General features: G+C 36.9%; 1 protein-coding gene across 4 annotated transcripts; it reads right to left on the bottom strand.

The window, feature by feature from the left end:
* Positions 1–1,061: 1,061 nt before the first annotated feature.
* LOC140788630 (uncharacterized) lies at positions 1,062–25,478 on the bottom strand. Of its 4 annotated transcripts, none has more exons than XR_012109043.1 (21): positions 25,115–25,478; positions 23,913–25,005; positions 22,438–22,780; positions 20,667–20,754; positions 20,390–20,571; positions 17,101–17,237; positions 16,327–16,393; positions 15,615–15,756; positions 15,368–15,482; positions 14,642–14,717; positions 14,346–14,528; positions 14,082–14,242; positions 7,711–7,816; positions 7,025–7,238; positions 6,622–6,927; positions 6,296–6,417; positions 4,667–4,811; positions 4,340–4,432; positions 3,127–3,200; positions 1,914–1,967; positions 1,062–1,821 (listed from the first exon to the last, which is right to left on the bottom strand). XR_012109043.1 is itself a non-coding variant. In XM_073137974.1 (21 exons), the coding sequence occupies exons 2-21, from the start codon at positions 24,947–24,949 to the stop codon at positions 1,521–1,523; spliced, it is 3,927 nt and encodes a 1,308-aa protein (XP_072994075.1). In that variant the 5' UTR covers positions 24,950–25,005; positions 25,115–25,478; the 3' UTR covers positions 1,062–1,520. The 4 variants fall into 4 exon arrangements, 3 of the variants coding, with proteins under 3 accessions (XP_072994075.1, XP_072994076.1, XP_072994077.1); XM_073137974.1 differs by having other exon boundaries at positions 6,641–6,927; XM_073137975.1 differs by having other exon boundaries at positions 6,641–6,927; positions 7,711–7,813.
* Between the last annotated feature and the right edge of the window lie 481 nt (positions 25,479–25,959).

Genomic DNA, 25,959 nt, shown 5'->3' with positions numbered 1-25,959 from the left:
CTACGGAGACTCTTATTTTTGGTAATTATCTCACTCATATTCTGGGTATTTGCAGGCGTGGATCACTTTTGGCATCCTGCCCTTCGTAGCTTGTATGACCTCTGACATCCTTACTACTACTAACATGTTTCATAAAATATGAATCAGGGATGAGTAGCAACGGTCCTCGGAAGAGGCAGGTCTCATGCCACCTTTTAGGCAACGAAAGGATGATAATTCATCATTGAAAGCTGCAGCTATCTGCACTCCCTGTAAAATATATTTGATCGAGGTTTTGTAATGAGCGACTAGCAGTGGATCAATGTACAATTTAAGATCCTAAACAATTTATTGATCATAGACATGATGCTTGTCTATTTATGCCCTAACGACATTGGTATCAGCCTGTTAAAATGCAACCTATTGCAGAAAATATTGAGGGCCAAGACTTGCTGTAACACGGTGACCATACATCTGATGATTAAATAGCTTTTGGATGGTGAAGTGGAATGCATGCATCAGATGATTAAACGCAGAACGATGGCTAGTTTCAAGCAAGAAGCAGAGGACGAAAATGTTTTTTCTTCCGATCATGAGGTTAGCTATTTATGTATCTAATACCTACAAGTTGGTCCATATCCCATTGATCTTGAGCATTCTTTCAGAGAAGAGTGCAAACTAGATTTCTGCACGCTACTGTTGTATGTAAACCTACTTCATTGTAGAATAATTTCTCCTTGTTTAGCCTGCATTCGGAAGTAGGATATATTTAGTTCTATTAAAGAAAATATACCCATGGATAAAGAAATAACGTACAGACATACTCTCCAGATATTGCAGGATCTGATGCGAGAAGGTAATATCTGAAGTACATAATTCCACCTAAGAATACTTGTCATGTCTCTCTGCAAGGATATAAGAACCACAAAACTGTGTCTCATTAACCACAGAACTGTTGGTGCCAGTTTTCAAATGCATTCATAACTCCTCCGAGTGGAACTGCAGATTGCGGATTAATAATATTCCTCTATCTTCTTTTAGCTCTATGATGAAAAAGTTCATGTATGAAAAATAAACTGACATTTCTGGATCGCAACAAAAATGAATTTCTATTACCACAATATTGATTAAAATTGTCCAATACAGCTTTCATACTTTTAACATCATAAGTAGCTGAAAACAAGTGATGCTTCCCTCTATGTTCTCTAGATAATTGACCTTCGTGAATGTCATTTGTGTTCAATACCAAACATATTTAATCAAAAAATATCAGTACTTGGTTGCACTGCTGCCCTTCTCTACCATTTTAATCATCAGCTACCCTCATCATGGAGAGGTGTCAATAGCCTGCAATCCCACTTAATGTCTCAGATACAGCTTTATAGGTGCCAGATAACTCAGCAACAAAGATTTTACATTGAAGTTTGACAACATGTCAGAAGCCTCAACTCATGGATGAAACCAGATAAATTTTAGGGTGTCAAACGTGCTAAAGACACATCCTTTAAGAAAGTAATTGGTACTCCATGTAAGTGCTGGAGTCAATCAACAAGCGGTACAGCATCCACACAAAAATGGACCAATTTCTGCTGGTATTGCCCATAATATTCGCTAACAGCTATCAGGTCCTCGTCATCCACGTTCCCGCTAGGCAACTGAATCTGTTGCCTCCCATTTAAGGATCCTGATGCTTCATCTGCAGGTTCACATCTGGAGGTTATCTGTGAATATATCTCATGGCAGGCAAGCAAGAACATGGCTGCTGTGTCTGGTTGCTGAGTGTTGCGAAGTGCTGTTAAAGCCTCAGGTAGTGCTCCAGCAGCAACATACAATATAAGAGCTCTGCTAAGGCAGATTTGAACTAGTTAGCAGACTTTAGTACCAGATGGGTGAGAATTAAGCCTTTCAAATGGCATATCAAAAAGTCAAGTTACCTCCAAATATTATGTTCATTGTGGAGAATATAGTCAGCCCATCGCTGCAGTACCCTGCAGGAACAGAGTAATGGACTAAAAAATGTATGGAATTCCAGTTGGAGAAAGCACAGCTTTAAATAATTTTCTATTTCTTTTGGGTGGAAACTTAAGGTACAATCAATGCTTTGTACAGAAATACAGGATTTGCAAGTGCAACTCAGATATTGCTGCAAACAACTCTTTTTCATCCATAATTCCATATGGAAAAGAGTGAGTCTGAACCACAGAAACAATGGTTCCTGGCTGCTCATATCCCCTACTCATGGTGTGCCTTATCAAACAAGATCTTTGATTCTACTTATACAATTGACACAGTTGATAGTTGATACTAACTATTGACCTGGGACCCACAAAGGACCTGTGCTCAAACTTTACGGCAATTATCAGGTCTACATTAAGTTAGGCACCAACAAAGAGGAACAAAGATCCACCTGCATTACCTAGAACGGGCATAGGTACCATAATTTTGAGGCAACAAAAAATTGTTAATCTGCTTGCTCAACTATAACAAGAGTACAGCTGCGGATACTTTGTGTAACTTAAACTTGATAGAATTTATTTCTAGACCTGCATTAATTGGTCTGTTTTCTACCAGAAATACGAGTTAATTAAGCCAACTAAGTGATAACATCAGGTTACCAAAATCAAAAGCATATTCCAAACATTAAATAGATGAAAACAGATTAAACATGTCTAATCTCTCCATAACAAGCTAGTGTATGAAACAGAGCTTCATAAACTTGGAATAGAATGTACAAGTTATTTGCTTTTCATCTGATTACTACCATATTAAGGTACAATACTTCTGAAGAAGCTAAAAAGTCATAGTCAAGAAAGTAGCAGAGTTATACATTATGAAAAGTTAAATAGTGTCATGTAATAGAATATTTCATTGATAATAAGGAAAAATAAGAGTTATTTTCTATGGCCTTACGTTCTAACAATGCTATTCAACTTGTAGTTTAGTACTGGAGTTTGTAACAGAGGTAAAGTCATTTAGAGAAAATAATGGCTGAGACGAAATTGAAACAAATTGCTGCCTACTGGTATATATTTCCGGGAAATCATTAGCAGAATATTTCAGTTAAAGCACTATAATACTTCATGAAAACTAAATAACATGCAAGTATGGTAAGCTTATTACTCCTAAAAGACTACTACAACAATCCACCTGGCATAGTCAGATCCGTGCAAATGAGTTGCAGCCAAAGTTGCAGCATCCGTCCAGTACCCAGCATCTTGAAGCTGAAAATTTTACCAACTATATTACAATTTATGTAATATATATCCCACACAAAATTTACAAACCACCATATAAATATTGTCAAATTATACTGCATAACAAACCAATAACAATGTATAATCATAGTATAAATAATCTAATTGCATTAGCAGCAACCATTAGGCATTAGCTTATTAGTGACTAGAAACTATTTTCAAATGGCTAGAACATGTTAAAACTTAAAACTAGTATATAGAAATTTTTAAAATAGTGTTATTATAGGATGAAAATAGAGCACTCGTAATAAAAGAGTAGACTACATCAAGCTATAGATAGACCACATAGAGCATTAGTATATGCAAGTTCTGCACTGTAACTTTTATAACTACCCATATAGGGAGAGAATACATAGAAAGAGATGAGGAACTTATTACTGCACTCTCATGAAGGTACAAGTTTACATGGAAGCTAAACCTGGAGCATTTCATTCATAAAAATAAAAAGAAAATCAAGGTACATAACAAACTACAGGAAAATAACAAGAGTATCAGCAACCAGTCTAAGAAGCTGTCATAGCCTAAAAGGGGAAGGGAAAAAAATTACATAGTATGAATAGGATCCCGTTACATTTTTATCTTCTTTTGAAGTTCCAGAAAAAAATCATCAATAGAATGTTCTCGGCATTCCCTCCTATAGAGAAAGAAATGTCTGAAAATATTCATGGTAGCTAGCACATTTGAGCTTAGTTAATCCTCCTGAGAAGCAGCAAGCTTGAATGTTTGGGGAAAAAGGGTTCATTATTATTATGGAAGTAAAGATTTAAACTAGGCTTCAACCTTGGCCAAGATGGACCGGAATGGCAAAAAAAGATTCAAGTAACTTAACCCAAGTAACTATTGAACCATCAACTTGATTTTTCCAAAATCTTGAAGATCCACTTTAGTTCCTTTTTTTTCTGAACTCATGGTATGGATGTAAGAACCTATCATGAAATTGAATCTGATCCTCCAAATAGTGTATGATATCTCATTAGAACAACCTGGACAATATTTTGCTTTTATTAAAACTAATCATCGGAAGTCACATAAAGAACATGGGATATCTCAGAGAAATTGGACTGGCATCATGAACTCCAAGTTGCACCTGTGGTACAGTAGCTAACCTGAGAACACGCTTCCTGATACCTTCCAACAGCACAAAGAAGATGCGTCCCTGACAGTGATTTGTCTGTTCTCACCATATTGGCAGCAACAACCTGCAATATTGCAGTTCAATAAGAAGATAATGCAATTATAGCTCGAAAACAGACATACTCCCTATGAACATAACCTCCAAATTTAAATAATTTGCACATAGCATTATGAGAACAGTTCTGGCAAATTAAAATAATTTATTCAGCTGAAACCAGCGTACACATTTAAGATTATCTTTTCAATTTAAATTAGATCAAGAAACAAGAAAGAATTTTCAGCATAGCACCATTACTTACCTTCACTGCAAGTTCATGCAAAGATTGTGACACAGCAGAGGATAGCACTACTGCTCGTAAAGCATTGGGATAAAAATGTGATCCTTCAGGTGGTGTCGAGAGTAGCAACGAGACTGCAGCCTCTAAGTTTCCAACAGAGACAAGCCTGGAGTTTACAAATTACAAAGATTTGAAATTACAGAGACAGGATATGAGCAAGAGGCACAACGATGACATAATAACAGATATAGCACTGGTCAGCTCTTAAAATACAATGATACAATAAGATGGGACATTGAGCAAGAGGCACAACGATGACATAATAACAGATATAGCACTGGTCAGCTCTTAAAATACAATGATACAATAAGATGGGACATTGAGCAAGAGGCACAACGATGACATAATAACAGATATAGACTGGTCAGCTCTTAAAATACAATGATACAATAAGATGGGACATGATAGTATGCACATGCATAACTAAAACATAATAGTTCCCATCATGAGATTAACTCCAAGTTTTTTTACTTCAATGCATATGCCTCTACGAAATCATAATAGTTCTCATTATGAGATTAACTCCCAAGTTCGAGCTCAATCTATAAATTATAACTCATTATATGTGACATTTTGGCCAATATTTATCCCTTATGGACCTCCCCCACCCAACTGGAGATGTAGTAGTTACCTCCCTAAGATTTGTCATCGTTAATGAATATTATAGCATGAATGACACATAAGATATGTTTGCAATAGCACATGGTAGAGACTTTCAACATTATTTCCTGCTAGTCAAGTAAATACATCAAAATAATCAAAATAAATTCAACTAAAGGTATCGAAGCATTATCTTGTTTTCATTTTAAGAGATTGGTTCATAGTATTGGACATATATCATGGAGCATCTAACTAGTATTGTTCCTAATATGAATCTAATATAAACACAGCAACAGATTGAAATATCCTGGCTTCACATATTTAGAAACCCCATATTGTTAGCCTATGAGGTATATAGTTCATTCTGGATGACAATCAAGATCCTCAGTAGTTAGAAAGGATAAGGAGTTCATGACTCCATGCAGTGTGAAGCTTATCGTGTCTCTATCTCAAGTCTGGACCTTTTCTAACCTCCTGTGATGTCGTTAATCCAACATATCCTGGTCAATGCTTCCTAGACTGCCCTCATTAATATGATGGCTTGATCAGTTAACTCTAAGAAGAACTTTAAAATATCTCTTTTTTTTTTTTTTTGTAGCCCAAATGAACCCCTTCTGTTGCATGTCATGCCAGATTCAGTAAAGAGCTTAATCAAGATATTAGAAACAACCCATTTATCCATCTCCAGGTGTTTCCTAACATGCCAGACAGCCATTTCAAGTAGACAGGCATACATAGTTTCAACTGTAGCAATAATCAGTATACATCCTTTCCATAGATGCTTTGGTTGAAATGTATTTATTTCAAGTTTTCAACACTTCAACTTGCATAGTGAAGGGTACCGTAGACTATCATTATCTATGATCTGATTCTGAAGTTATTAAAAGGATTTTCTATTGGGATCATATATATATATATATATTGACCACTAAGAAGCTTGGTAGATAATTCCTCATTTACCAAGAAAAATGTAAGATATTTGAAACTCACTCATGAACACGTTTCTGAATTGCTTCTTCTGCATCCAGTTTTTCATGCCAAGGTATTCTCTCATTTGCATTTACCCACAACTCCTCTTTATTAAAGGCCATCAGATTAAGTTGCCCATAATTCTGCAAATCAGATGATGAGTTGCAAGTTAACTATATAAACCAACAAAATTTGGAGTAGAGTTCTTGTTCCCTCAAAGAAGTGAAGAACAATGGACCAAGTCATTTCAATCATCAGAAAGAGTTTTCTTATTCAGGTAATAAGTCACTAAAAACTAGCAAAAGAGGCATCTAAGGTGAAGATCAAGAAAAAAATGCAGAGCCGACCTATGTAACTAATAATTACCGCAGCATATTTTGTCATTCTGACAGGAGCAGATCTTTCGCATGATGCTATCCTATTCAGCATAGAGATACTATCAGTCTCAGAGACAGAAGTTGACTGTGACACGTCCGGGGGAGATCTATTTGCTGATTTACTCAGAAAATAGTGAAGTGCTTGAGGCAGCTGTAACCAGAACAATGCTTCTGAAAAGTCCCCAAAGGTTGCAGCAGCAAAGGCAAACCTCGCAGCAGAACCTTTATTCACTATAGAAGCATAGATCCTAGCCCTTTCATCATCAAGAATGCAGCCTTCTCACAAAAAGGTGAGAGCATATATGTCAATCCAGGTTGCGCAACCAATTACAAAAGCATTTCCAAAGATAAGATAAAAGACCAACTAACATACCCTCCTTCCGATACGGTTCTAAAATCTTTAGGAGTAATTCAGGAACCACAGGATCACCGACCGCAGGAAGTGTTGTCTCAATCATGTAGCTGCGAAAGTCTCCAACAGATGCTACACCCACTTCGGAATTCTGAAATGCTAACATTTCTGCAGATGCACTGCTAGAATTGAACCAGGAAGGCTTCACACCCAGTTGCAACATCATACGCAAAGCCTGTAGGGGGAAAATTGCCTTTTAGTACTAATATCATTTGTTAAGAACTCTGACCAACTTAGAACTGATCAATAAGAGCCTAATATTGGGGTAATACAACTTCACATCAAACATGAAGGGAATAATCTGAGGAAGTCTGACAAACATCAAATAAGTATTAGAGTATTTACAAAAGATGATTTCCTTTTAAAAGATATGGATATGCCTCGCCTTGCCCAAGGTGAGAAACTAAATAGAAGGTACCAGCCAGCAGAAATTCTGCCAATAAAAGCTCTATATGAGGTTAAAATGCATTAGCTAGCATTAAGGTAGCAATGCACAAAATCTAGCCATAAGTAAATGGTCTGAAGGAGCTTCCCTGAAGTTAAAAGCTATTTCAGTATTTTTTAAAGATGATATATTTTCATTTAATAGCTTCTTTCAGAACAAGCCAGTCAATAAAAATTGTTTGAAAGAATCACACAGATCTTACCAATGCATGTGCTGTGGGCAATAATATTGGTAAGCATAGTGGCGTTGGCCGAAATCTCTCTTTTGATGCCCTAGCCTTGGAACCAGTACTAGTCTTGGTGTCACTGCTGAACAACAAAATAAGGATATATAATGTAGATTACATGAAATGAAATAGCTCAGCTATGCAAAGAAACCTACAAATAGTTTCAAGCCTACAAATTGTCCTTCATAAAGAATATAATATTTGCCCCCTAGGAAAACTGAGTTGACTCATAATACTCTTTAGATAGCATACAACTAATCTAAATAAATTTCATCTTTATACAATACTCACAAACCAAGAATTCCTTTCATATCAAGCTATGATGCACGGATACTGATACGGATACAAATACGATACGGAGGATACAGGGATAAGGCAAATTCTCAAAAAACAGGATACGGATACATCTAGGATATGGCAATAAATAAATTATATAAAAAAGATTTTATTCTAATGACAACCTATACATGTGTATGTGCAAAAAAATATATATTCTAATGATAACCTACACATAAAATTGCATTCAATATTTTAATATATCTAGCATTTAATAGCAAAAATGAGAGTAGTAGATATTAAAGACAATTAGACAAGAAATACAGCAAAATACAACAATTAATGCACCAAAATGAGAATAGTAGATATCATTGCATTCATATAATTCTTTACCTACTAATTTGACAGAAAACCTAGTATTTTCTCTGTTTTACAAAGAATTTTTGTTCTTTGAAAAACAGAGAATTTCTCGTATAGTTTCTCTGTTTTACAGAGAAGTCTTGTTCTCTGGAAAACAAAGAAAAGACTCCTCTGAAAACAGAGAAAAATTTAGAAAATAAAAGAAAAAGGGGGTGGGGGAAGAGGAGAATGGCATGAGAGAGTGAGAGCAAAAAAAATTTAGAGAAGAAACTGAAAGAGTATTGCGGGAGTGAGAGAGGAAGATCGACATCGAGGGTGTCGTCATCGACTGTCGAGGGTGTTGTTATCGACTAGTTCGTCAAGAGAGAGCGGAGCGGTGCCGTTGATTGCTGAGAGAGAGAGGCTAGGGCACGTTATTTTTAGAGAGGGGGAGGGGAGGGGAGACGAAAGGGTAATAAGCTTAACAAGTAACAGGTTTATAAAATTAAATTCGCCCCAATTACCCATTTAAATAAAAAACGCATCCTAGCCGCATCCAAACGTATCCAGGCCGTATCTATCCCGTATCTGAAAATAAAAATTAATTATTATAATTCCGGATACTCTAATCGGATATGGATACTCCGCCCAAAATGGAGTATCCGTGCTTCCTAGATATCAAGTTATTACTACTATATTGTGCAGCTGCTAGAATATTGTGAATAGTACTTAACATGGGTGTGTGACAACCGGCATGCATGCTATGCCGAGCCGTGCCTGACTTGCATGGCTATGTGCCATTCGGCACGACCGCATGCCGGTCGTTGTGCCATGTGGAGCTATTTTTATCAAATCAACTAATCAATTGATTATTTAGAAAGCTTACATAAAATTGATAATAATGAGACTAGAGATAATAATGATGATGATAGTGGTGATAGTGATGGTGATGGTAATAATAACGAGACTTAGTCTAGTAGCGGTGATAATGGAGATGAGTCATGCGTCCCTATTATACAACCTTCTCAGAAAGATAGTCTTTTTACAAAGGACTTGAGTTTGTAGGTAGCAAGACATTAGAAGAGGTGCACCCACAAGATAATATGAGTTCATTATGATTACTATCATATCAATCACCCGCTAGAGCCAGAACACTATTATTATACTCTATATCCACCAAGGTTCCCAGTATCGAGATCGGGATCGGTATCGGCCGTCCAGAAAAACGATACGTATCGGCCGTATCAGCCGTTCGTATCGGATCGGACTATTTTTTAATTATATAAAATTCTAAATATTATTTAAAAATGCAGAAAAAATTAGAAAAAATGAAAAAAAATAAGAAAACAAAAATTACTCACATATGAAGTCTAAAAACTTAAAAAAATGTATTAACTTACTCAAAATTTAAAACTTTGTTGAATATCGAGCTGGTTCTCGTAAATTTCTATAGTCTTCATCATCATAATCACCATAAGTTTGTAAATATTGATGTCTGGGACCTGATGCTCCAAAAAGTGATTCCATCATACTAGTCATATTGTATGGATCTTGTTGTGTGACTTGCGTTTGAGGAGGATAATAACCAGCATTTGGATCTTGTGCTTGAGAATACTGAGGATAATAACTAGCATATGGATTTTGTGATGGCTCCAAACAATAAATACTCGATGTACCATAATCATAGGAACCAAAATGCATCTCATAACGACGTCGCTGATATGTATATATATCCTCAGTTTCTCTGTCTTCACTCCTTATGCCTCCTTGACTTTCCTCAACAAATGTAGATGGAATGATCTCACCACCATATGTATCATCAGGACTATGACTAGTACTAGTAGGTATACTATCTCTCGCTGCTGAATGACTCGTACCAGCCTCTGCCCTCGTCGTGGTCTCTCTCAATATTTCATCTAACTATGGGTTATCTCTGTCATCTAATAACTTGTCCTCTATTTCTCTGATCCATGGAGTCAAGGGGTCTTCTTCATCAAAAACATGATTTAAATCAATCAGTTGTTCATTTTCTGCCTTTCTTCTTAAATTTCTTTCCCTCAATCTCATATTATAATGACAAAAAACTAACTTCTCCAATCTTTCCATTGTCAATCGGTTGCGTGTTTTTGTGTGGATTAAGGAAAAAGTAGTCCAATTTCTCACACTGTGATGAAGATACAGTTTGACTTAAAATATTCTTTGCTATTGGCGTCAAATTTGGTGCCTCCTTCCATCCATAAATAGACCACTATTCAGCTGGAGTGTTATGAGATATAGCTGCAGCAACTTTAGCAGTACTGAATTGCCCAGCTCTCAAGCTATATCTCTCCATCTAAAATTAGAAATATATTATTAGCTTATTGATTATATTGAAAGTTAAAACTTGAAACAAATAATAATAAAATTATTTAATTGAATCATAACTCACTTTTTTATCGCACAGGATTTGTTTATAAATATCGGGCTCAAGCTTGCTGATTACCTTTCTAACCCCCAACAAGACTTCACTATCATTATTGACATTTTTAGAGAATTGAAATCTTAGATTAAGAAAATACCTTGTAGAAATTAAAAATTTGTAAGCATTCAAATTTTTAAATATTCATAAATAAAAGTAAATTAAAACTTAAAACTTAAAAGCATGCTTACCAGCAGCGTGTATATTTCTATGTAGTTGTTTGTTCCATCTAGAATCAATCATCTTCCACCACTTCCTATAACTTTGGCCCACATTTTTTTTATTGATTCTTTAGCTTTGTCCATTGCCTTATATAAGAAACCCATCTCAGACTTGTCATCACTGTCTACAAGTCTTAATACTTTGACAAGAGGCTCAAATACTGCGGTGGCAATTATAATATTATCCCAAAATGTATTTCCAAGAGCCATATTTTTCAAAGTTTCACCTAAAGATTTATCTTTAGGTTTCATATTCTTAATTTTCATAGACCACTCATGTGATGTAAACATCCACATAATATCATCCTTGTAGCGCATGATGCTCTCCAAAGCTAAAAAGTGAGTGGCAAATCTAGTGACGCCGGGTCTGATGATCTCCCTACCACCAGTCATCTGCCTAAGTAAATTAAGAACCCAACCATAGTTATATATAAAATTTGTTAACCTCTGACCTTCACATATGACCATGTCAATTTCAGGCTCTTTTGCAATATCCTCTAACATCAGATCAATACAATGTGCAGCACATGGCGTCCAATATAAATGAGGTTTTTTAATCATCAGTAAATTTCCAGCAGCTTTATAATTTGCCCCATTATCAGTAACCACTTGGACTAATCTTTTTTCACCGATTTCTTGTACCACCTCATCCATCAACTGACAAATATAATCTGCATTTTTGAAATGAGCAGTAGCATCCACAGACTTCAAAAATATTGTCCCCATGTCGGAGTACACTAAGAAATTAATTATATTTCTTCTGTTTTGTGTACTCCACCCATCACACATCAATGTACAACCAAATTCATCCCAATACCGTTTAAATGTCTCAATATAAGTATGAAGTTCATCTACCTCTAAGTCAAGATATTTAGTAGCAATATCATTTGAACTAGGAGGGGGAACACCAGGCCCTACTGATTGTATAGCATCCACCATAGTGTGATAGTAAGGGATATCAGCTACATTGAAAGGAATATGGTTGTAGAAGAAAAATTTAGAGATAGTTTTACCAATGTGTTTCTTTGCATTTTTAATTCCTTTGAGAGCTGTCTTGATTGAAGTCTGTGTACGACCCCTTTTTTTTGAAGATATGTATCCATTGGTCCAATATTTTTAGACTCTGTTTGTAACACGGAGTGAGTCATGGGTAGAACCGCCGCCCCCATATTCTCTCTCTCTTCTCATATATTAACTGATCTAGATCTCTAAAAGTTACCACCAGTGCTTCTTCTCATCTCTTCCTCTTCTCTATGCATATTTATGCTCTCTTTCATTGCCCTCCTCATCTGTCTGCCCTCCTCATCTGTCTGTCCTCCTCATCCTCCTCACTTTGCTCACTGCTATTATCATTAATGTGTACAGGATTATGCATCAATTCTTTACGAATCATTGACTCTCTTTGTTGTGCAGATTGTTTATCCTTCTTTTTGCCAATTAAATGAGCCAACATCTGCTTTCTAACTTCCAAAGACAATTGAGTGCAAGCTACTACATTTCCTTGTCTTCCAGCTAAATGTTCTTTCAAACGGCTGACACCACCACTCATTTCCTTTCCACACCAGTTGCATTTAACGCGCCTTTTATCTTGCCCAATAGTGCTGTAATGTTGCCACCCAATGTCGGTATCATATGACTTCTCTTTTGGAGCTATTGATATTTTAGCTCTGCAATTAAAAAACATAAATAAAAATTAAAATATAATATAATCTCTCCGGCAAGATTGCCGCTGAAGCCGGGAGTCTTCTTTGCGGCTCACGGGGAGCAAACATGCTTGTTGTTGCCGCGGCAAGCATTGCGGCATAGGCTGCGGCGGCAAAGCAATGCTACAGCCTTTGCTGCGCAGTGCAGTGCGGCTCTTGCACAATGGAAAAAAACTTACCGAAGGTCGCCGGAGATCGAGGTCGTCGGAGAACGTCGCGGAGGTTGAGATCACGAGGAGAGATGGAGATCTACTCACTATTCGATCCACTTAGGTGAGAAAGAGAGTAAGAGATCCGTGAGAAAGAGAGAAAGAAAGAAAAGAGAGAAAGAGAGGAAAAGAGAGAAAGAGAGGAAAAGAGAGAAAGAGAGAGAGAAAAGGGAGAGAGGCAGGTAGGGGGTGGGGACATCAATTATTAATGTCCCCCGGGTCGGATCCAACCCGTTCCCACCCGTTTCGGTCGGGATTGGCCGAAACGGCCGATCCCGACCGAAGCAGAGCAAGTTTCGGCCGAAACCGCAGCCGAAACCAGTCTTTCGGCTGGCCTAGCCAATCCCGAAATTGGGAACCTTGATATCCACAATCTGCATATGCTTATAGTGTGTTTGTACCTGTGCCTCTATCGATGCCATTCATTCATGTGCATATTTAATATCCATATCCATATTCATATTATATCATAGAAGAATTATAAAAATTCTATTTGTATAAAGACTATGAGACGTTACTATGAGACGTTCAATTTATAATTTATTTCTTAATGAATCATTGAGATTTTTTCTCAACTTTTTTACTTCTATGTTTCTTCAAAAGTTGATGCCTTTGATATGATATTCATAAGAGCCAACAGATTAAGAAAGAGTTTCCTTCCAACATTCCTACACGAAACAATGGATTGTGGCTATCTATCTTTTCTTCAATGCTTCCTTGCATAACCCATATTGCGTCATGCCACTATATTGACACCTTGCCAACTGATTTTGAACAGGCATATTATTCTGCATGACACTGTCCCGCCCATCACAACTATATCTGTTAGCACATATAGTGCAGATGACTACCAGCCAGCAATCCCTATGCCACTGACCATATGACACAAGAACCCTTAATCCAATATATATCTCAAGGTGTTGCCAATACAAGTCACTTAGTGATAAATTTTACCATGTCAAGCATTCAGAAACCATCCTCATTCTAACATCACATGAAATGTACTATGAAACTAATTCCTTTAGCTCTTTTGTGCTTTACTTATAGACATGAAAAAGAAAATCTGTGGATCAAAATATAAGTACAGGAAATGAAAATAAGGATGTTAATAAACATAACTGATATGACTGGAAGGACATACATATTAACCTCAATAAGGCGAAAGCTACTATCAGCTCCAGCAATGCATAAAACCAGCGGCTCATTTTTGCTTTTTCGCATTGGCAACCAATCAAGTTCCAGAACAAGGGTTCCAGGAGACTGAGGTTGTAGAAGGGCATTCGCCAATGGATCTGATGTGTCCTGAATATCAACATATTCTCAATGTAGAATCAATTATAATAGTGCTATTGAACCAAGATCACTAATATGGAGGAAAACACAAAATCAACTCTGTTATACTTACAAGATCAAAAATTGAGAATGTGTTATCAGAGAACAGTACAGCAATTCGCCCTCTAGTACGATCCCCAGAAACAACTGGGGAGAACTTTATCCTCCTTATCCCCTCTCTATGTGTATTAAAAGATGAAGAAAGACCTGTTGTTACATCCCACCAGCGTATGTTACCTAGCCTGTCCCCCATTACCTGAAGAGAATCAATAAAAGTCATGATTGTATAATCCATAGTTTGATCCTGCTAAAGTAAAGTCATAATCGTATTACAAGATGAACAGGTTTGTTACATCACATAATACATACTACGTGAGGAAGACGATATGCCATGGCAGTAATCAATCCATCTGAAGAAGCAAATGAAGAAGAAGGCCACTTTGGTCTGAAAGATTTAGGATAATGAGAATCCAAAGAATGATGCACAAGCAAAATCTAGTAACTGGGAATCAGACCATTTAATATATAAAACTCATCTATAAGGAAAGGATTATTAGCAGACTAGACCATCAAAATGTCAGCTTTTACAATAATTACAATCTGAAAGAAAGATAATTCTCTCCAGCAATTTGAGAGTGAATAAGCCTAGAGAAAAGAAAAATAACAGAACCACAAGATTATGCTTGATATAATCATATAAGCATTATTAAAGGTCTTCAAGAATACACAAAACTTAATTTGAATTTAGAAAAGGTAGCATGTCAACATATCAGCAATAAAATAGAGATGCAGGAAGAACTATCACATTACATTGAAAAATATGGCTAGACAAAAGAGCTCTCTCCATTATATATTGTTCCATAAGACTTCCAAACTCCTCTAAGAAGATGCCTTCCACACAAGTTTATTGAATATGGTGTTCTGTGAAAAATAAGTAAACTAAGAAATATTCCTAGTTGTATTTGGCAAAGAATAGGGTCCTTGAAAAGTTCAAAAAATCCTTCTGACTTCAAGCCAAATAAGCCAGATAACTTAGTGGGTTTCCAGTTTTAGTGATTCTTACAGTATCAACTTTTTGAAGAAACACTCTATTACCTGAAATCTCGTATCCTCCGTCCATGTACTTCAAATACACCAAGAGCACCATTAACTAATGCAAAAGCAAAACTTTCGGATGTATCATCCGCAGAGCTTTCTGAGCTTGTTATCTCTATGACAAAAAACAAGAGATATTGTCATCTTACGAATAAATTGAAGCAGCAGTTACAAGTGACCATTGAATAAATTGTGAATGCACCAAGGATCTTCAGAGAAGACTATTAATAAGGGAAAAGTTCCTTACTAGGATCTGCAGAATATGCATTTCCAGTTGAATTTGTAACAGATAACTGCTCCTTGGATAATGATGGTTGTTTAGATGAAGGTCTGGGTGCGGCTGGAAGCGTCCACTCTAACACCGTAAATGGAAGAGCCAATGACCGAAGCTACATAAGACAAAAAGAAAATAAAGAAAATTATAAATCCTGAATTTTTTTTGTCTTATTCAGATTTACAGAATAGCCTCAGTTAATACTTAATTTCAATTACACATAACAGATAAAATATGTATAGCATGACGGCCATATTGCCTAGTTTAAGTGGTTTACATTAAATTGTGGAATTTAGAAAGATCTAGGTCACACAACGCCCAGAATAGTTAGTATATTTTAAGCTGGCGAATGAAGTATTAGAAATTACAAACACCAATAATAAGATCTTAACTTCTAAAGGTTCCTTTCAGAAATTAACAAAGAATGTCCATCTTGAAGCCTTCTTATTCCTGACAATCAGAGAACAGTTTCCTTGCAAATGTCATAACAAGGGATACTGATCACTTGTAAACAAAGTCAGATTTCCTAGAATGTGGCCATAACTTACACTTTTACAAACTAGCTTTTAATTCCAGCCAGATATATTGCTATGTTTGAGGCGATTGCAAGTACATTTCTACATGTGTCATGAAAGTTTGTTGCTTCCCAGATCTATAATATGCATAAATACAATTAAATCCATACCATTACGGGATTCTTTGTCATGGCCCACACCTCCACAGGAGCATCACGGAACAGAATAAGGAGATACCTGCAATAAAGTTTTAGTCATATCATTAAATATTATATCCATAATTTGATCTTATTCTTACCCTCATTGAAGAAAAACAATCAAAAAGATATCCAGAGAAATAATAGAAAATTTGTCAAGAACTATCAAATAAGCCAATAGAATGAATATCTAAGTGCATTAAAAAAAGTGAATTTTCACAAGGAGTTCCTTCTGTAATTCAGTCAAAATTCCTACAATTGATGGTATCAGTCACATGTAGGATGACAGTTGTGGAACTGCACAAGTTGCTAGTAAAGGTGGTGCAAAACTGACCGTGTTTCCTTTAAAAAGTTTTAAGTCTGTAATATCTGCATCTAAAACCTAGTTCCCACTGATATACCAACGCACACTATAATCGACATCCTGATTAGGACTTCAATCAGATAGATAAGAAGATTGCAACCTAAACTATTTATTCTGGACATTTTCAACAGAGATGCCCTTTTCAATTAAAGCCACTATGGAACTATTCAATAAGGAAAAGAACTGAAGATCTCAGCAACATGACTCTTTCTTCACATATTTTAAAGTTTCCACAAACTTGGGAGTTCCTTCTACAAGGAAACTTGAATGAATACAAGTACAGGATTCCTATATATATCTGAAACATAAATGGACAATAAATATAAGAAGTTGTTGTGAAGTATTAAAAAACAAGAAAGCGTATATTCAAGGGCGACGCCTACCTTCCTGATGAAGAAGCCCTCAAAGCTCTTATTGGTGCGCGCTCAGGCTTTTGAAGTACACGAAATGAACGATTTAGTCCACTTCTAAGGCAGGTTACGACAAGTCTATTAGAGTAGCCTCCTCCTTTATCATTTACCTGATTTCATCATATTATTTATGAATTAAAATACAACAAATTGCAAGTTAACATAATTCTAAGCAAAAGGAATGATGGAGAAACTACAGAACTATGCCGATGACTTCTATGAAAATCAGACACGGATTTCAACATTCAAGCAGCCAAATAAGTATGAAACTAAGCCAACTAGACCATAACCATAGGCTGATAAGGAAGGACTGCGTTAACAGATATTGATTATCATGAATTTAGAAACAACATTAATCAATATTCATTAGAGAGTGTCAAGGATGACCAACATATACAATCACCTAGACTCAGCAAATATGTGAAAGAGGAAAAATACTAATACCGAAAAAAGATAAGGAGGTTCCTAAATTCACCCCGAAGAAGAAAAGATAGGGTTTCTATAAATCTCTTTATCTATCTCAAGTATCATTTTCATACTAGCATGGCTAAATAGATAAGATATTAAAAATAGTCCACCAAACCATGGGGGAAAGAAAATCAAAATAAAGGAAGCGTGAAATTCACCAAAAAAGAGGGAAAACAGTAGGAGAAGAGGAAGGAGAAGGGGAAGAAAGATAAAAGTGAAATCCTCCATAAAAATATTATTTCTCAAATTTTCAACCATTTTTCCAAGATTCGAAAAATCAAGATTAACCTCTCGAAAAAAACGATACTTATCAGCCGTATTGGCTGCTTGAATTGGGTCGAGCTATTTTTAATTACATAAAATTCTAAATATTATTTAAAAATACAGAAAAAATTTCTAAAATTAAAAAAATGAGAAAATAATAATTATTCATATATGAAGCCTAAAAACAAAAAACAAAAATTAACTTACTTAAAAGTGCTGCAATGAAGGAGAGAGAGTGGAAGAAAAAAAAACTACACTATAGTGAAGGAGAGAAGAAAAAAACTACAGTGAAGAAATAAGATTAAAGAGAAAAATAATAAAATAAATCACATAAGCGAGATCGTCGGAGTTGGATCTGTATCGGTGGAGTTTGCCAAAGCTAGATTTCTACATTAGAGAAGCAATAGATATGGTAGGCAAAGAAAGAGAGAGAAATAAAGAAATAGTGAAAGTGAGAAAAGGAAAGAAATAGAGAAAGAAAGAGATAAATAGTGAGAGAGAGAGAGAGAAATAGTGAAAGAAGATTGGCTGATCCCACTCGATCCCAATCAATTGATTGGGATTGGGTGTGGATCAGGATCGGATATAGCCGATCCCAATCCAGATCAGCCGATCTCTCGAACCATGTTTTTTCTTTTTTTCGTAATTCTATGCAAATCTCATCTCCAGATTATCTTCACAATCTATATCTTTTGAACTTTTTTTATAAGATAACTCGATCATTATGCAATTGTTGTTATAATTTAGAAATTAGATTTTCTTCATGATTGAATCCATTAGATCTAAACTTGCTCCGTACCAAATTGATATGGCTTAGAGATGAAGAAACAAATATTAGAAGGTACTTGGATCCACCCCCAAAAAGAAAAAGAGCCTCCGTATCTTTCTGCCTCTAGGTAGAAAGATAGAAAAGATAAAAGATAAACTCGCCAAACCATAGAGGAAAGAAAATCAAACCCACGGGCAAAGGAAGCGTACTCCAAAAGAGAGTTGAGGGGGGGAGGAGAAGGAGATGAGGGATAAATGTGGAATCCTCTATAAAAATATTATTTCTCAAATTTCCACCCTTTTTTCTTCTCATTTTGGAATTTCCATCACCTCTATATATATAGATGAGGAGATTACATTAAATCACAAATTGATCTTATTCAAATCTTTCATAATCTAATATATGACTAAACTATAACTCTTATAACTTAAAAAGCAACCAAGTCCCAACAAGTTTACCTGAAAACAAACTAACAATCAAATCTCATAGAATTTTAAGATTTTTAACTAAATTGGACATTCTAAAGTCAAATCTAATTTTTAAGATAAAAATATATCTTGAAAATAAAAAATAAATGAAAATTTAATTCCTATCATTCACTTCTGCTATAAAAATGTTGTCTCGAGATTATCTTTACAATCTGCATTTTTTAAACTTTCTTTATAAGATAACTCAATCATTATGCACTCAGTCTTGATATTTAGATACTAGATTTTGTTAATGATTGAATATATTAGATCTGAACTTGCTCTGATACCAAATTAATGTAGCCTAGAGATGAAGGAACACGTCAATACGGAAAAAAAAATAAAGTAACTTGATCCACCACCCAAGAAGAAAAGATAGGACATCTATGAATCTCTTTATCTACAGGGGGACAAAGGAAGCGTGGAATCCACCACAAAAAAGAGAAGTGAGTAGGAGAATATGGAGGAGCAAGGGAAGAAGGATAAATATGGAATCCTCCACAAAAATATTATTTGTCAAATTTCTATCATTTTTTTAACTTGCTCTAATACCTAATTGATGTTGCCTAAGGACGAGAAAGCATGCCAATATAGAAAAATATAAGGAGACACCTAGATCCACCCTCAAGAAAAAAAGATAGGATCTCTATGAATCTCCAAGTACTATTTTCACATTAGCATGGCTAGATAGAAAATAATCCATTAAACCGTGGGGGAAAGAAAATCAAACTCACATAGATTGTAGAAAAAAAATCAAATTCACATAGATTGTAGGATAAAAGAAGCATTGATCCACCACAAAAAAATAAAAGGAAATATGAGAAGAGGGAGGAGAAGGGGAAGAGGGATAAATGTGGAATCTCCACAAAAATATTCTTTCTCAAATTTCCATCTTTTTCTTTTTCTTTTTTTGGAATTCCCATCACTATGCCAGCCAGGGGTACGCATCCTATTCTCAGAGGTTAGAAGTCTCAACAAGCAGCAACAACCTGCCAACAGTCGCTATCTTGCAAATAAAAGTTTATTATTTCTTAATGTACTTGGAAGTTCACATCGTGGAATAGACAAAGGCAAACAACCAATAAGGAGATAAAGGCTGTATTTTGGTCCTTGTAGCATGACCTTCCCCTTCCCTCCAACCCTTCCCCTCACCCTCCCCTTCCATTCCCCTCCCTAATAATGCAAAACTTAAATATTTTCTGCATGGAGTTGTCAATACAATGATCTATAAATAACATTACCACTTTTGAAAGAAAATGAGCATCTGCATGGCTGCATTACTATGTAAACATACTTGACTGTATGAGAAGGAAACAAGCCGAGAATTCCCAAGCCACCTCAGTCCTCTAATAGTGCTGTTATGAACAGAGAAGCTCACAGTGATTGCATTGGTTAAAACATCTACAACATCGATAGTCCCACTTTGAGTTCCTAGAGCAACAAGTGGAACAGCTGGCGCAGGATTGTTGCCACCACCTTCAGATAGAAAATCTCAACATAAACATATTGCAAAGTTTCAAATGAAGATAAAACTCAATAAGAAACATAAGATCATGGAATGGAGGAATTACGGGCCAAAGTAGCAAGTAGAGATGGAGATGGTACAGCTAGAGTGGTCACTGTAGATGAAAAAAGATGAAGCTCTCCGATCAAGCTAATCTGCAAAGAGAAAGAAAACACTTACAGATTACACCATACATGAAGAACCAGATAGATAAAAGAAAAAAAAATGGAGCAGCTGGAAAGGAAAGAAAATTAAAGCAGTAGAATTAGTTTCTATCTTTAAACATAGGTGGACTTTGTGGTGCCATCCTCAAAAAGTCTGCTTATGAGGGAATTCATATTGCCACTAAAACCTTGAAAAGATGAGTGTGCTTCAAAGCGAGAAACTGTATTGCTAGAGCAATACATCTTTACCCTTGTATTGCATACAGTTTCACGTTGTAGACAGCAGCCAGCCTCCAACTTTCTTTAGGTGTCTGTCTAATTTGGATGGCTTGACTTTCCTTATGTGTTCAGTTTTTTCAGATTAAGTAAAAGTTCTCACTGTACAGGCAGACACCAACAAGTCTGTAGATACCTATGTATATAGATGCAGACAATAATATTTGATAAGGTATGTTGTGTACTTGTATATTCTTTAGCCAGGGTTTCAAGATGACAGATAGCTTGACAAACTGTTACACTTATAGCAAAACAACAGAGATCAAAACAGATTGGCAGGAAAATAAGCAAAACCATAAACAGAAGAGGCATATAACATTAGGGCTGTCAAAATAATCAAGCCAACTCGAGTTCAGCTCGAGCTCAAGCTTGGCTAGATAAGGCTCAATCAAGCTCAGGTCATTATTGAAATGAGTCGAGCTTGATCAGCTGAACTAGGATCAAATCTAATGTTGAAGTGAGCTTGATCTTGATCACAAGTCAGCTCAATCAGTCCCAATTAGTAATTTAGTATTTAATATTATATAACATATTAATATATAATACATCTAATTAAGAGGAACCTTTAGATCAAGATCTAAAGGCATGTAACATTAGCCCCAAGCCTAATTCAAGCTTGATTTAAGCTTCATTCCAGCTTATGTCAAGCTTGATCCAGGCGCAATTTAGGCTTGATTTGAATAGATTCACTTGATCCAAGCTTGATTTAGGCTTGAATCTGCTTATTGATAGGCTCATTTAGGCTTGAGCTCAAAATTGGCTCAAATTAAAAGAGTATAAATTCAAGCTTGATTCTAAAAATAGGTCTGAAATTAATTTTGAGCCAAGCTTGATCAGAGCTCAGCTTGATTACACCCCTAAGGTCATTGTTCATCTGAGTAATTGCTCCATTTCCCCTGTTCATCTCTTGTGTCCATTCTAGGGACAGATTAGAGCTCAGAGGGTGATTTTGGACCATACTACATGTGTGCCTTACTTCTTAAACTGCCAAGATTCCTCTGAAGAGAGAGACAGGGATGAAGCTTTGCCGTTCATCTTTATTTGGTAGCAGACTTAGGTGCTTATTCTCTGTTTGCAAGGCAATAGTAGAATTTACGATAGCAACAACAGTACATACTATCAGAACTATCAACGTAAAATTCCACAAGTTTCAACTTCCAAGAACAAACAGTAGCGAATAATCAATAAGTTCTACATTACGAGCTTCAACATAAGAACACAAAGTCAAATAGATTCATAAAATAACCTTTCTAGAAAATTCTAGTTTATTGTAACTTGAGTTAGTAACAACCATTGCTATACTTGACAGGATCTAAATCTTTATCAAGTCTGGCAGCTTACCAGAAAAAGCATCATCAGTGACATAATATTTGTCCCTGAAATTGTTTCTTCACTAACCTGAGTAGATCTGTTTACATCAATTGAAGCTTGCGGAGAGTCTCTTGCTTTATCAGAAGTCAAAAGCCAATTCCAGATCTTCCCATCATCAGAAATGGAGACTATATATGCCTTTGAATGGTAACAATGGTTATCCATATCTTTGTTAAAATTTTCTTCAGGAGCATAGTCAATAATATGTGAAGGTTGTGTATACAATGAGTCCGTGCAAAGCCTGTCAACATTTTGAATAGCATATTCTGACTGACAAAGGGTGACAGCAAGAAGAGAAGGAGATGGAACGGAAGTACCAAGTGAGGGCATCAGCTCTTCAATTGTGCTTAGCACATGCACCTGTTCTCCCCTGCAAATAAAAGCAATGGGGATGCCAACAGTTTATAACATAATAAAGTTTGAATCCTGTAAGAGATATGAGTCTTAACAATACATGCATGTGATCGTCTCACTAATATGCATCCATTCTTGGACACATTTCTCATCAGGCCCCTTGAAGATCATGTGTTGTGATGTCATTCTAATCACTATTGTACATATGCTGTTAGGAATGCCGCAGCTATAAATGTAGTGCTTAGGATGATATCTAGTTATCTACACTATTCAATGTCATGGGACCACTTACAAGTTGTCCCAAAAAAGTTGGATAATTGCAAGCAGGAACTAGCTAAACAAATACTTGGATAGTATCCTTGTTGCAGCAGAAGCACTGATGAAGGCTATATTTTAGGTTAATATAATTCAAAATATTTTATGTACTAGGACTAAGAATTAGGATTATGTTTAGCTCTTGGTATGGAGAACTCCTTAAAGATAGGAAACTTAACTCTTATTTTGGTGCCATCTCAAGGTCTATATATATACAGCCAAACAAAGACCCAACACTGTTACTTCTCTGTAGTGATTTTTGAAAATGGTAGGAAATTTCACCCCTCATCTTTCCCCTCTTCTTCTTTCTTATTCTCACTTTCCTCTTCCATTGGTCTCCTCTGATCTTCACTTTTCAATTATCAAGTCTCCCTATTTATCTTTCACATTCTTGTGAGGGAATTCAATTGCATCCTATGAAGATTATCCTTTTCTACCTTTAAACCAGACTATAATTTAATTCCTTTAAATAGGAACTGGGCTAATTTCTTGTACTTGTGGAGTGATTGTTGTGAGGAAAATGGAAATATCGCATTCAAATTCTGTCTCCTCTCTAGTGTATCAGGATGTATCACAATATCATAACAAATTATACTAGAAGAGATGTATCAGATTTACTTGTAGCTTCCCTCTTCTAGCTTTTCTTTAGATTTTACTTGCTTTCCTCTTCTAAACCCTAAACCTTCCTCTATGACGTCAGAATGTATGTATCTTCTCACTTCAGACTTGCTCGATAGCGTCTGAGATTAAAAAGGAAGGAGAAAATGAAAGTACGAGAAAGAAAAGGAATGAGAAGGCATGCAAAGAAAAAGTAAGCGAGCGGATTGGCTTACTTCTTGCGCTTCCAGATGCTTAGTTTCCCATCAAGATGAGCACAATAGAGCAGGTCTAGGTCGGAATCGGGCAATAAGTCCATGAACTTGCCGCATCCACGGGGTAGCGGAGCCGACGAGAGCGAGGTTCCATACTGAAGGTCGAAGACAATAAGCTCCCTTGGGAAGGTGATATGGAGGATGTGCCGCCAGTGGGGAGAAAAGGATAGCTTCGCACAGAAGAGAGGGAAGGCGGCCAGGGCTGGGGAGGACGAGGAGACAGAGGAAGACTCCTTCTCGAGCTTCTGGAACTCGGAGGGATCGGCGGCGGTGATCTGGTGCTCCTGCAAGGAAACATCGGCTTCGCCGTCGCGGAAGCCGAGGGCGATGGCGGAAAGAAGGAAGCCGCTGAGTCCGAGGGTGCAAAAGTGCCTACCATCGAAGGGATCGCGGCGGATGCAGGAGAGGAACTCCGGCGCTGCGTCGAATTTCCAGAGACAGAGACCTGAAGCGGCATCCCACAAGACCAAGAGGGAGGACCCGTGAATGGAGGCCAGGAGCCAGGAGTCGGACCGGATCCAGCACATGTCCTGTATCCCTAGCCGAGATCTATCGGAGGAAGAGGAGTCAAGGTCGAACCAGAGGAGGATCTGGCGGGATCGGAAGTCCCAGAGGGCGATGCGACCCTGGCGATCACCAACAGCAAGTCGGAGGTGGGAATTGGAGGGTTCGTCGTGGGCGGAGAGGTCATGGCATAGGGGCTGCGGAGTCCAGCGGACCGAGGTGACGAAAGGAGCAAGAGCGTGAGCCGAGGTGGAAGAGGCGACAATGGAGGGGTACGGGTAGAGGGACGAGGAGGAAGGGGCAGGCATCGGCAGGACCGAGACGACTTGCATAGATCGAGGATCCGCCACAATGATGCTACTTCCAGCGCCGCAGGCAAGGAGTCCACCGGGGCTACAATCGGAGCAGCCGCCGTTGCTGCGGCTGGGGGGGCCCGGGAGCATCCAGTCCCAGTTCTCCTTCGACTGCACCGCCGCAGACGGCCAGGAAGCCATTCCCTCCTTCGTCCTCGGCGAGAAATCTCCCTTCACAATTGAAGCTCTCTCACTTCCTGTTACTTGAAAATTTTCATAGAAAGCTCAAGTAAGGGTGGTGGACAAGTAGAGGTTGGGTCCAAGGCGAGTGCAAGAGATGATAATAAGAAGTATCATTATACCCACCCCCCTTTGTTCATCTGAGTTAATAATTCACAAAAGTCCTTTGAGACTCCAAGATAGGAGACGAATCAGTCGTTTTAATATGAAATATAATTAATAATCGAAATAAGCCATCATCGACCAGCTATCTTTTGTTTGCCTCTCTTCCGCTGAGGAAATCTCTTCTGAACACCGGTGAGTTGGGACGTCCGATGAGAATAAAGGCCGTTTACCCACGTACATACAGACTCCTTGAGACCCTGAGCGGCTGACCGGCCCGAGAAGGCTCAGCACAAATCACAAATCACAAATCTGACACAAAAGACCGACCTAATCTTCGAAATTAGGTAAAACGTAGCTTATTTTCCAGTCCCGATTGGAGCACGCCAAGTCGCCAAGCGCCCAAGCATCAGTCCTTCCTGAATACTAATGTCGCCTAGAGACCAACTAAAACATGGCCTCAGAATAGTGGTGAAAATGGGTCGGATATTTTTTCTAATAACATACAAAATTATATTCAGATAAAATGGATATAGATATTAACCGAATAGGGATCGGATTTTAGCCGGATTTGAATATAAACTAACTGTTAATTGGATTTCAATAAAAATTTAATACTAATGATACCTTAAATAAATAAAGTATAAATAAAATAGAGGTTTAGATAGATTTGAAAAAGAAATGAATTTAAGTATATCTGAATTTTGAGTATTGCAAGAGCTTGAAAATTTGAAGATATGCAATATACTAATAAATTATTTTATTATATATTTTACTAATGAACAAAATTTGAATAATCCATATTTAATAGTATACTATGGATTATGGAAGACAAAAAAGAGCAAAGTAATTATAACAAAACCTGATTA

The sequence above is a fragment of the Typha latifolia genome, chromosome 5 (assembly GCF_019914945.1).
Source record: "Typha latifolia isolate L0001 chromosome 5, TyphaL0001v2, whole genome shotgun sequence".
In the NCBI taxonomy this organism is placed as follows: Eukaryota; Viridiplantae; Streptophyta; class Magnoliopsida; order Poales; family Typhaceae; genus Typha; species Typha latifolia.
This window is presented reverse-complemented; position numbering and strand designations above follow the sequence as displayed.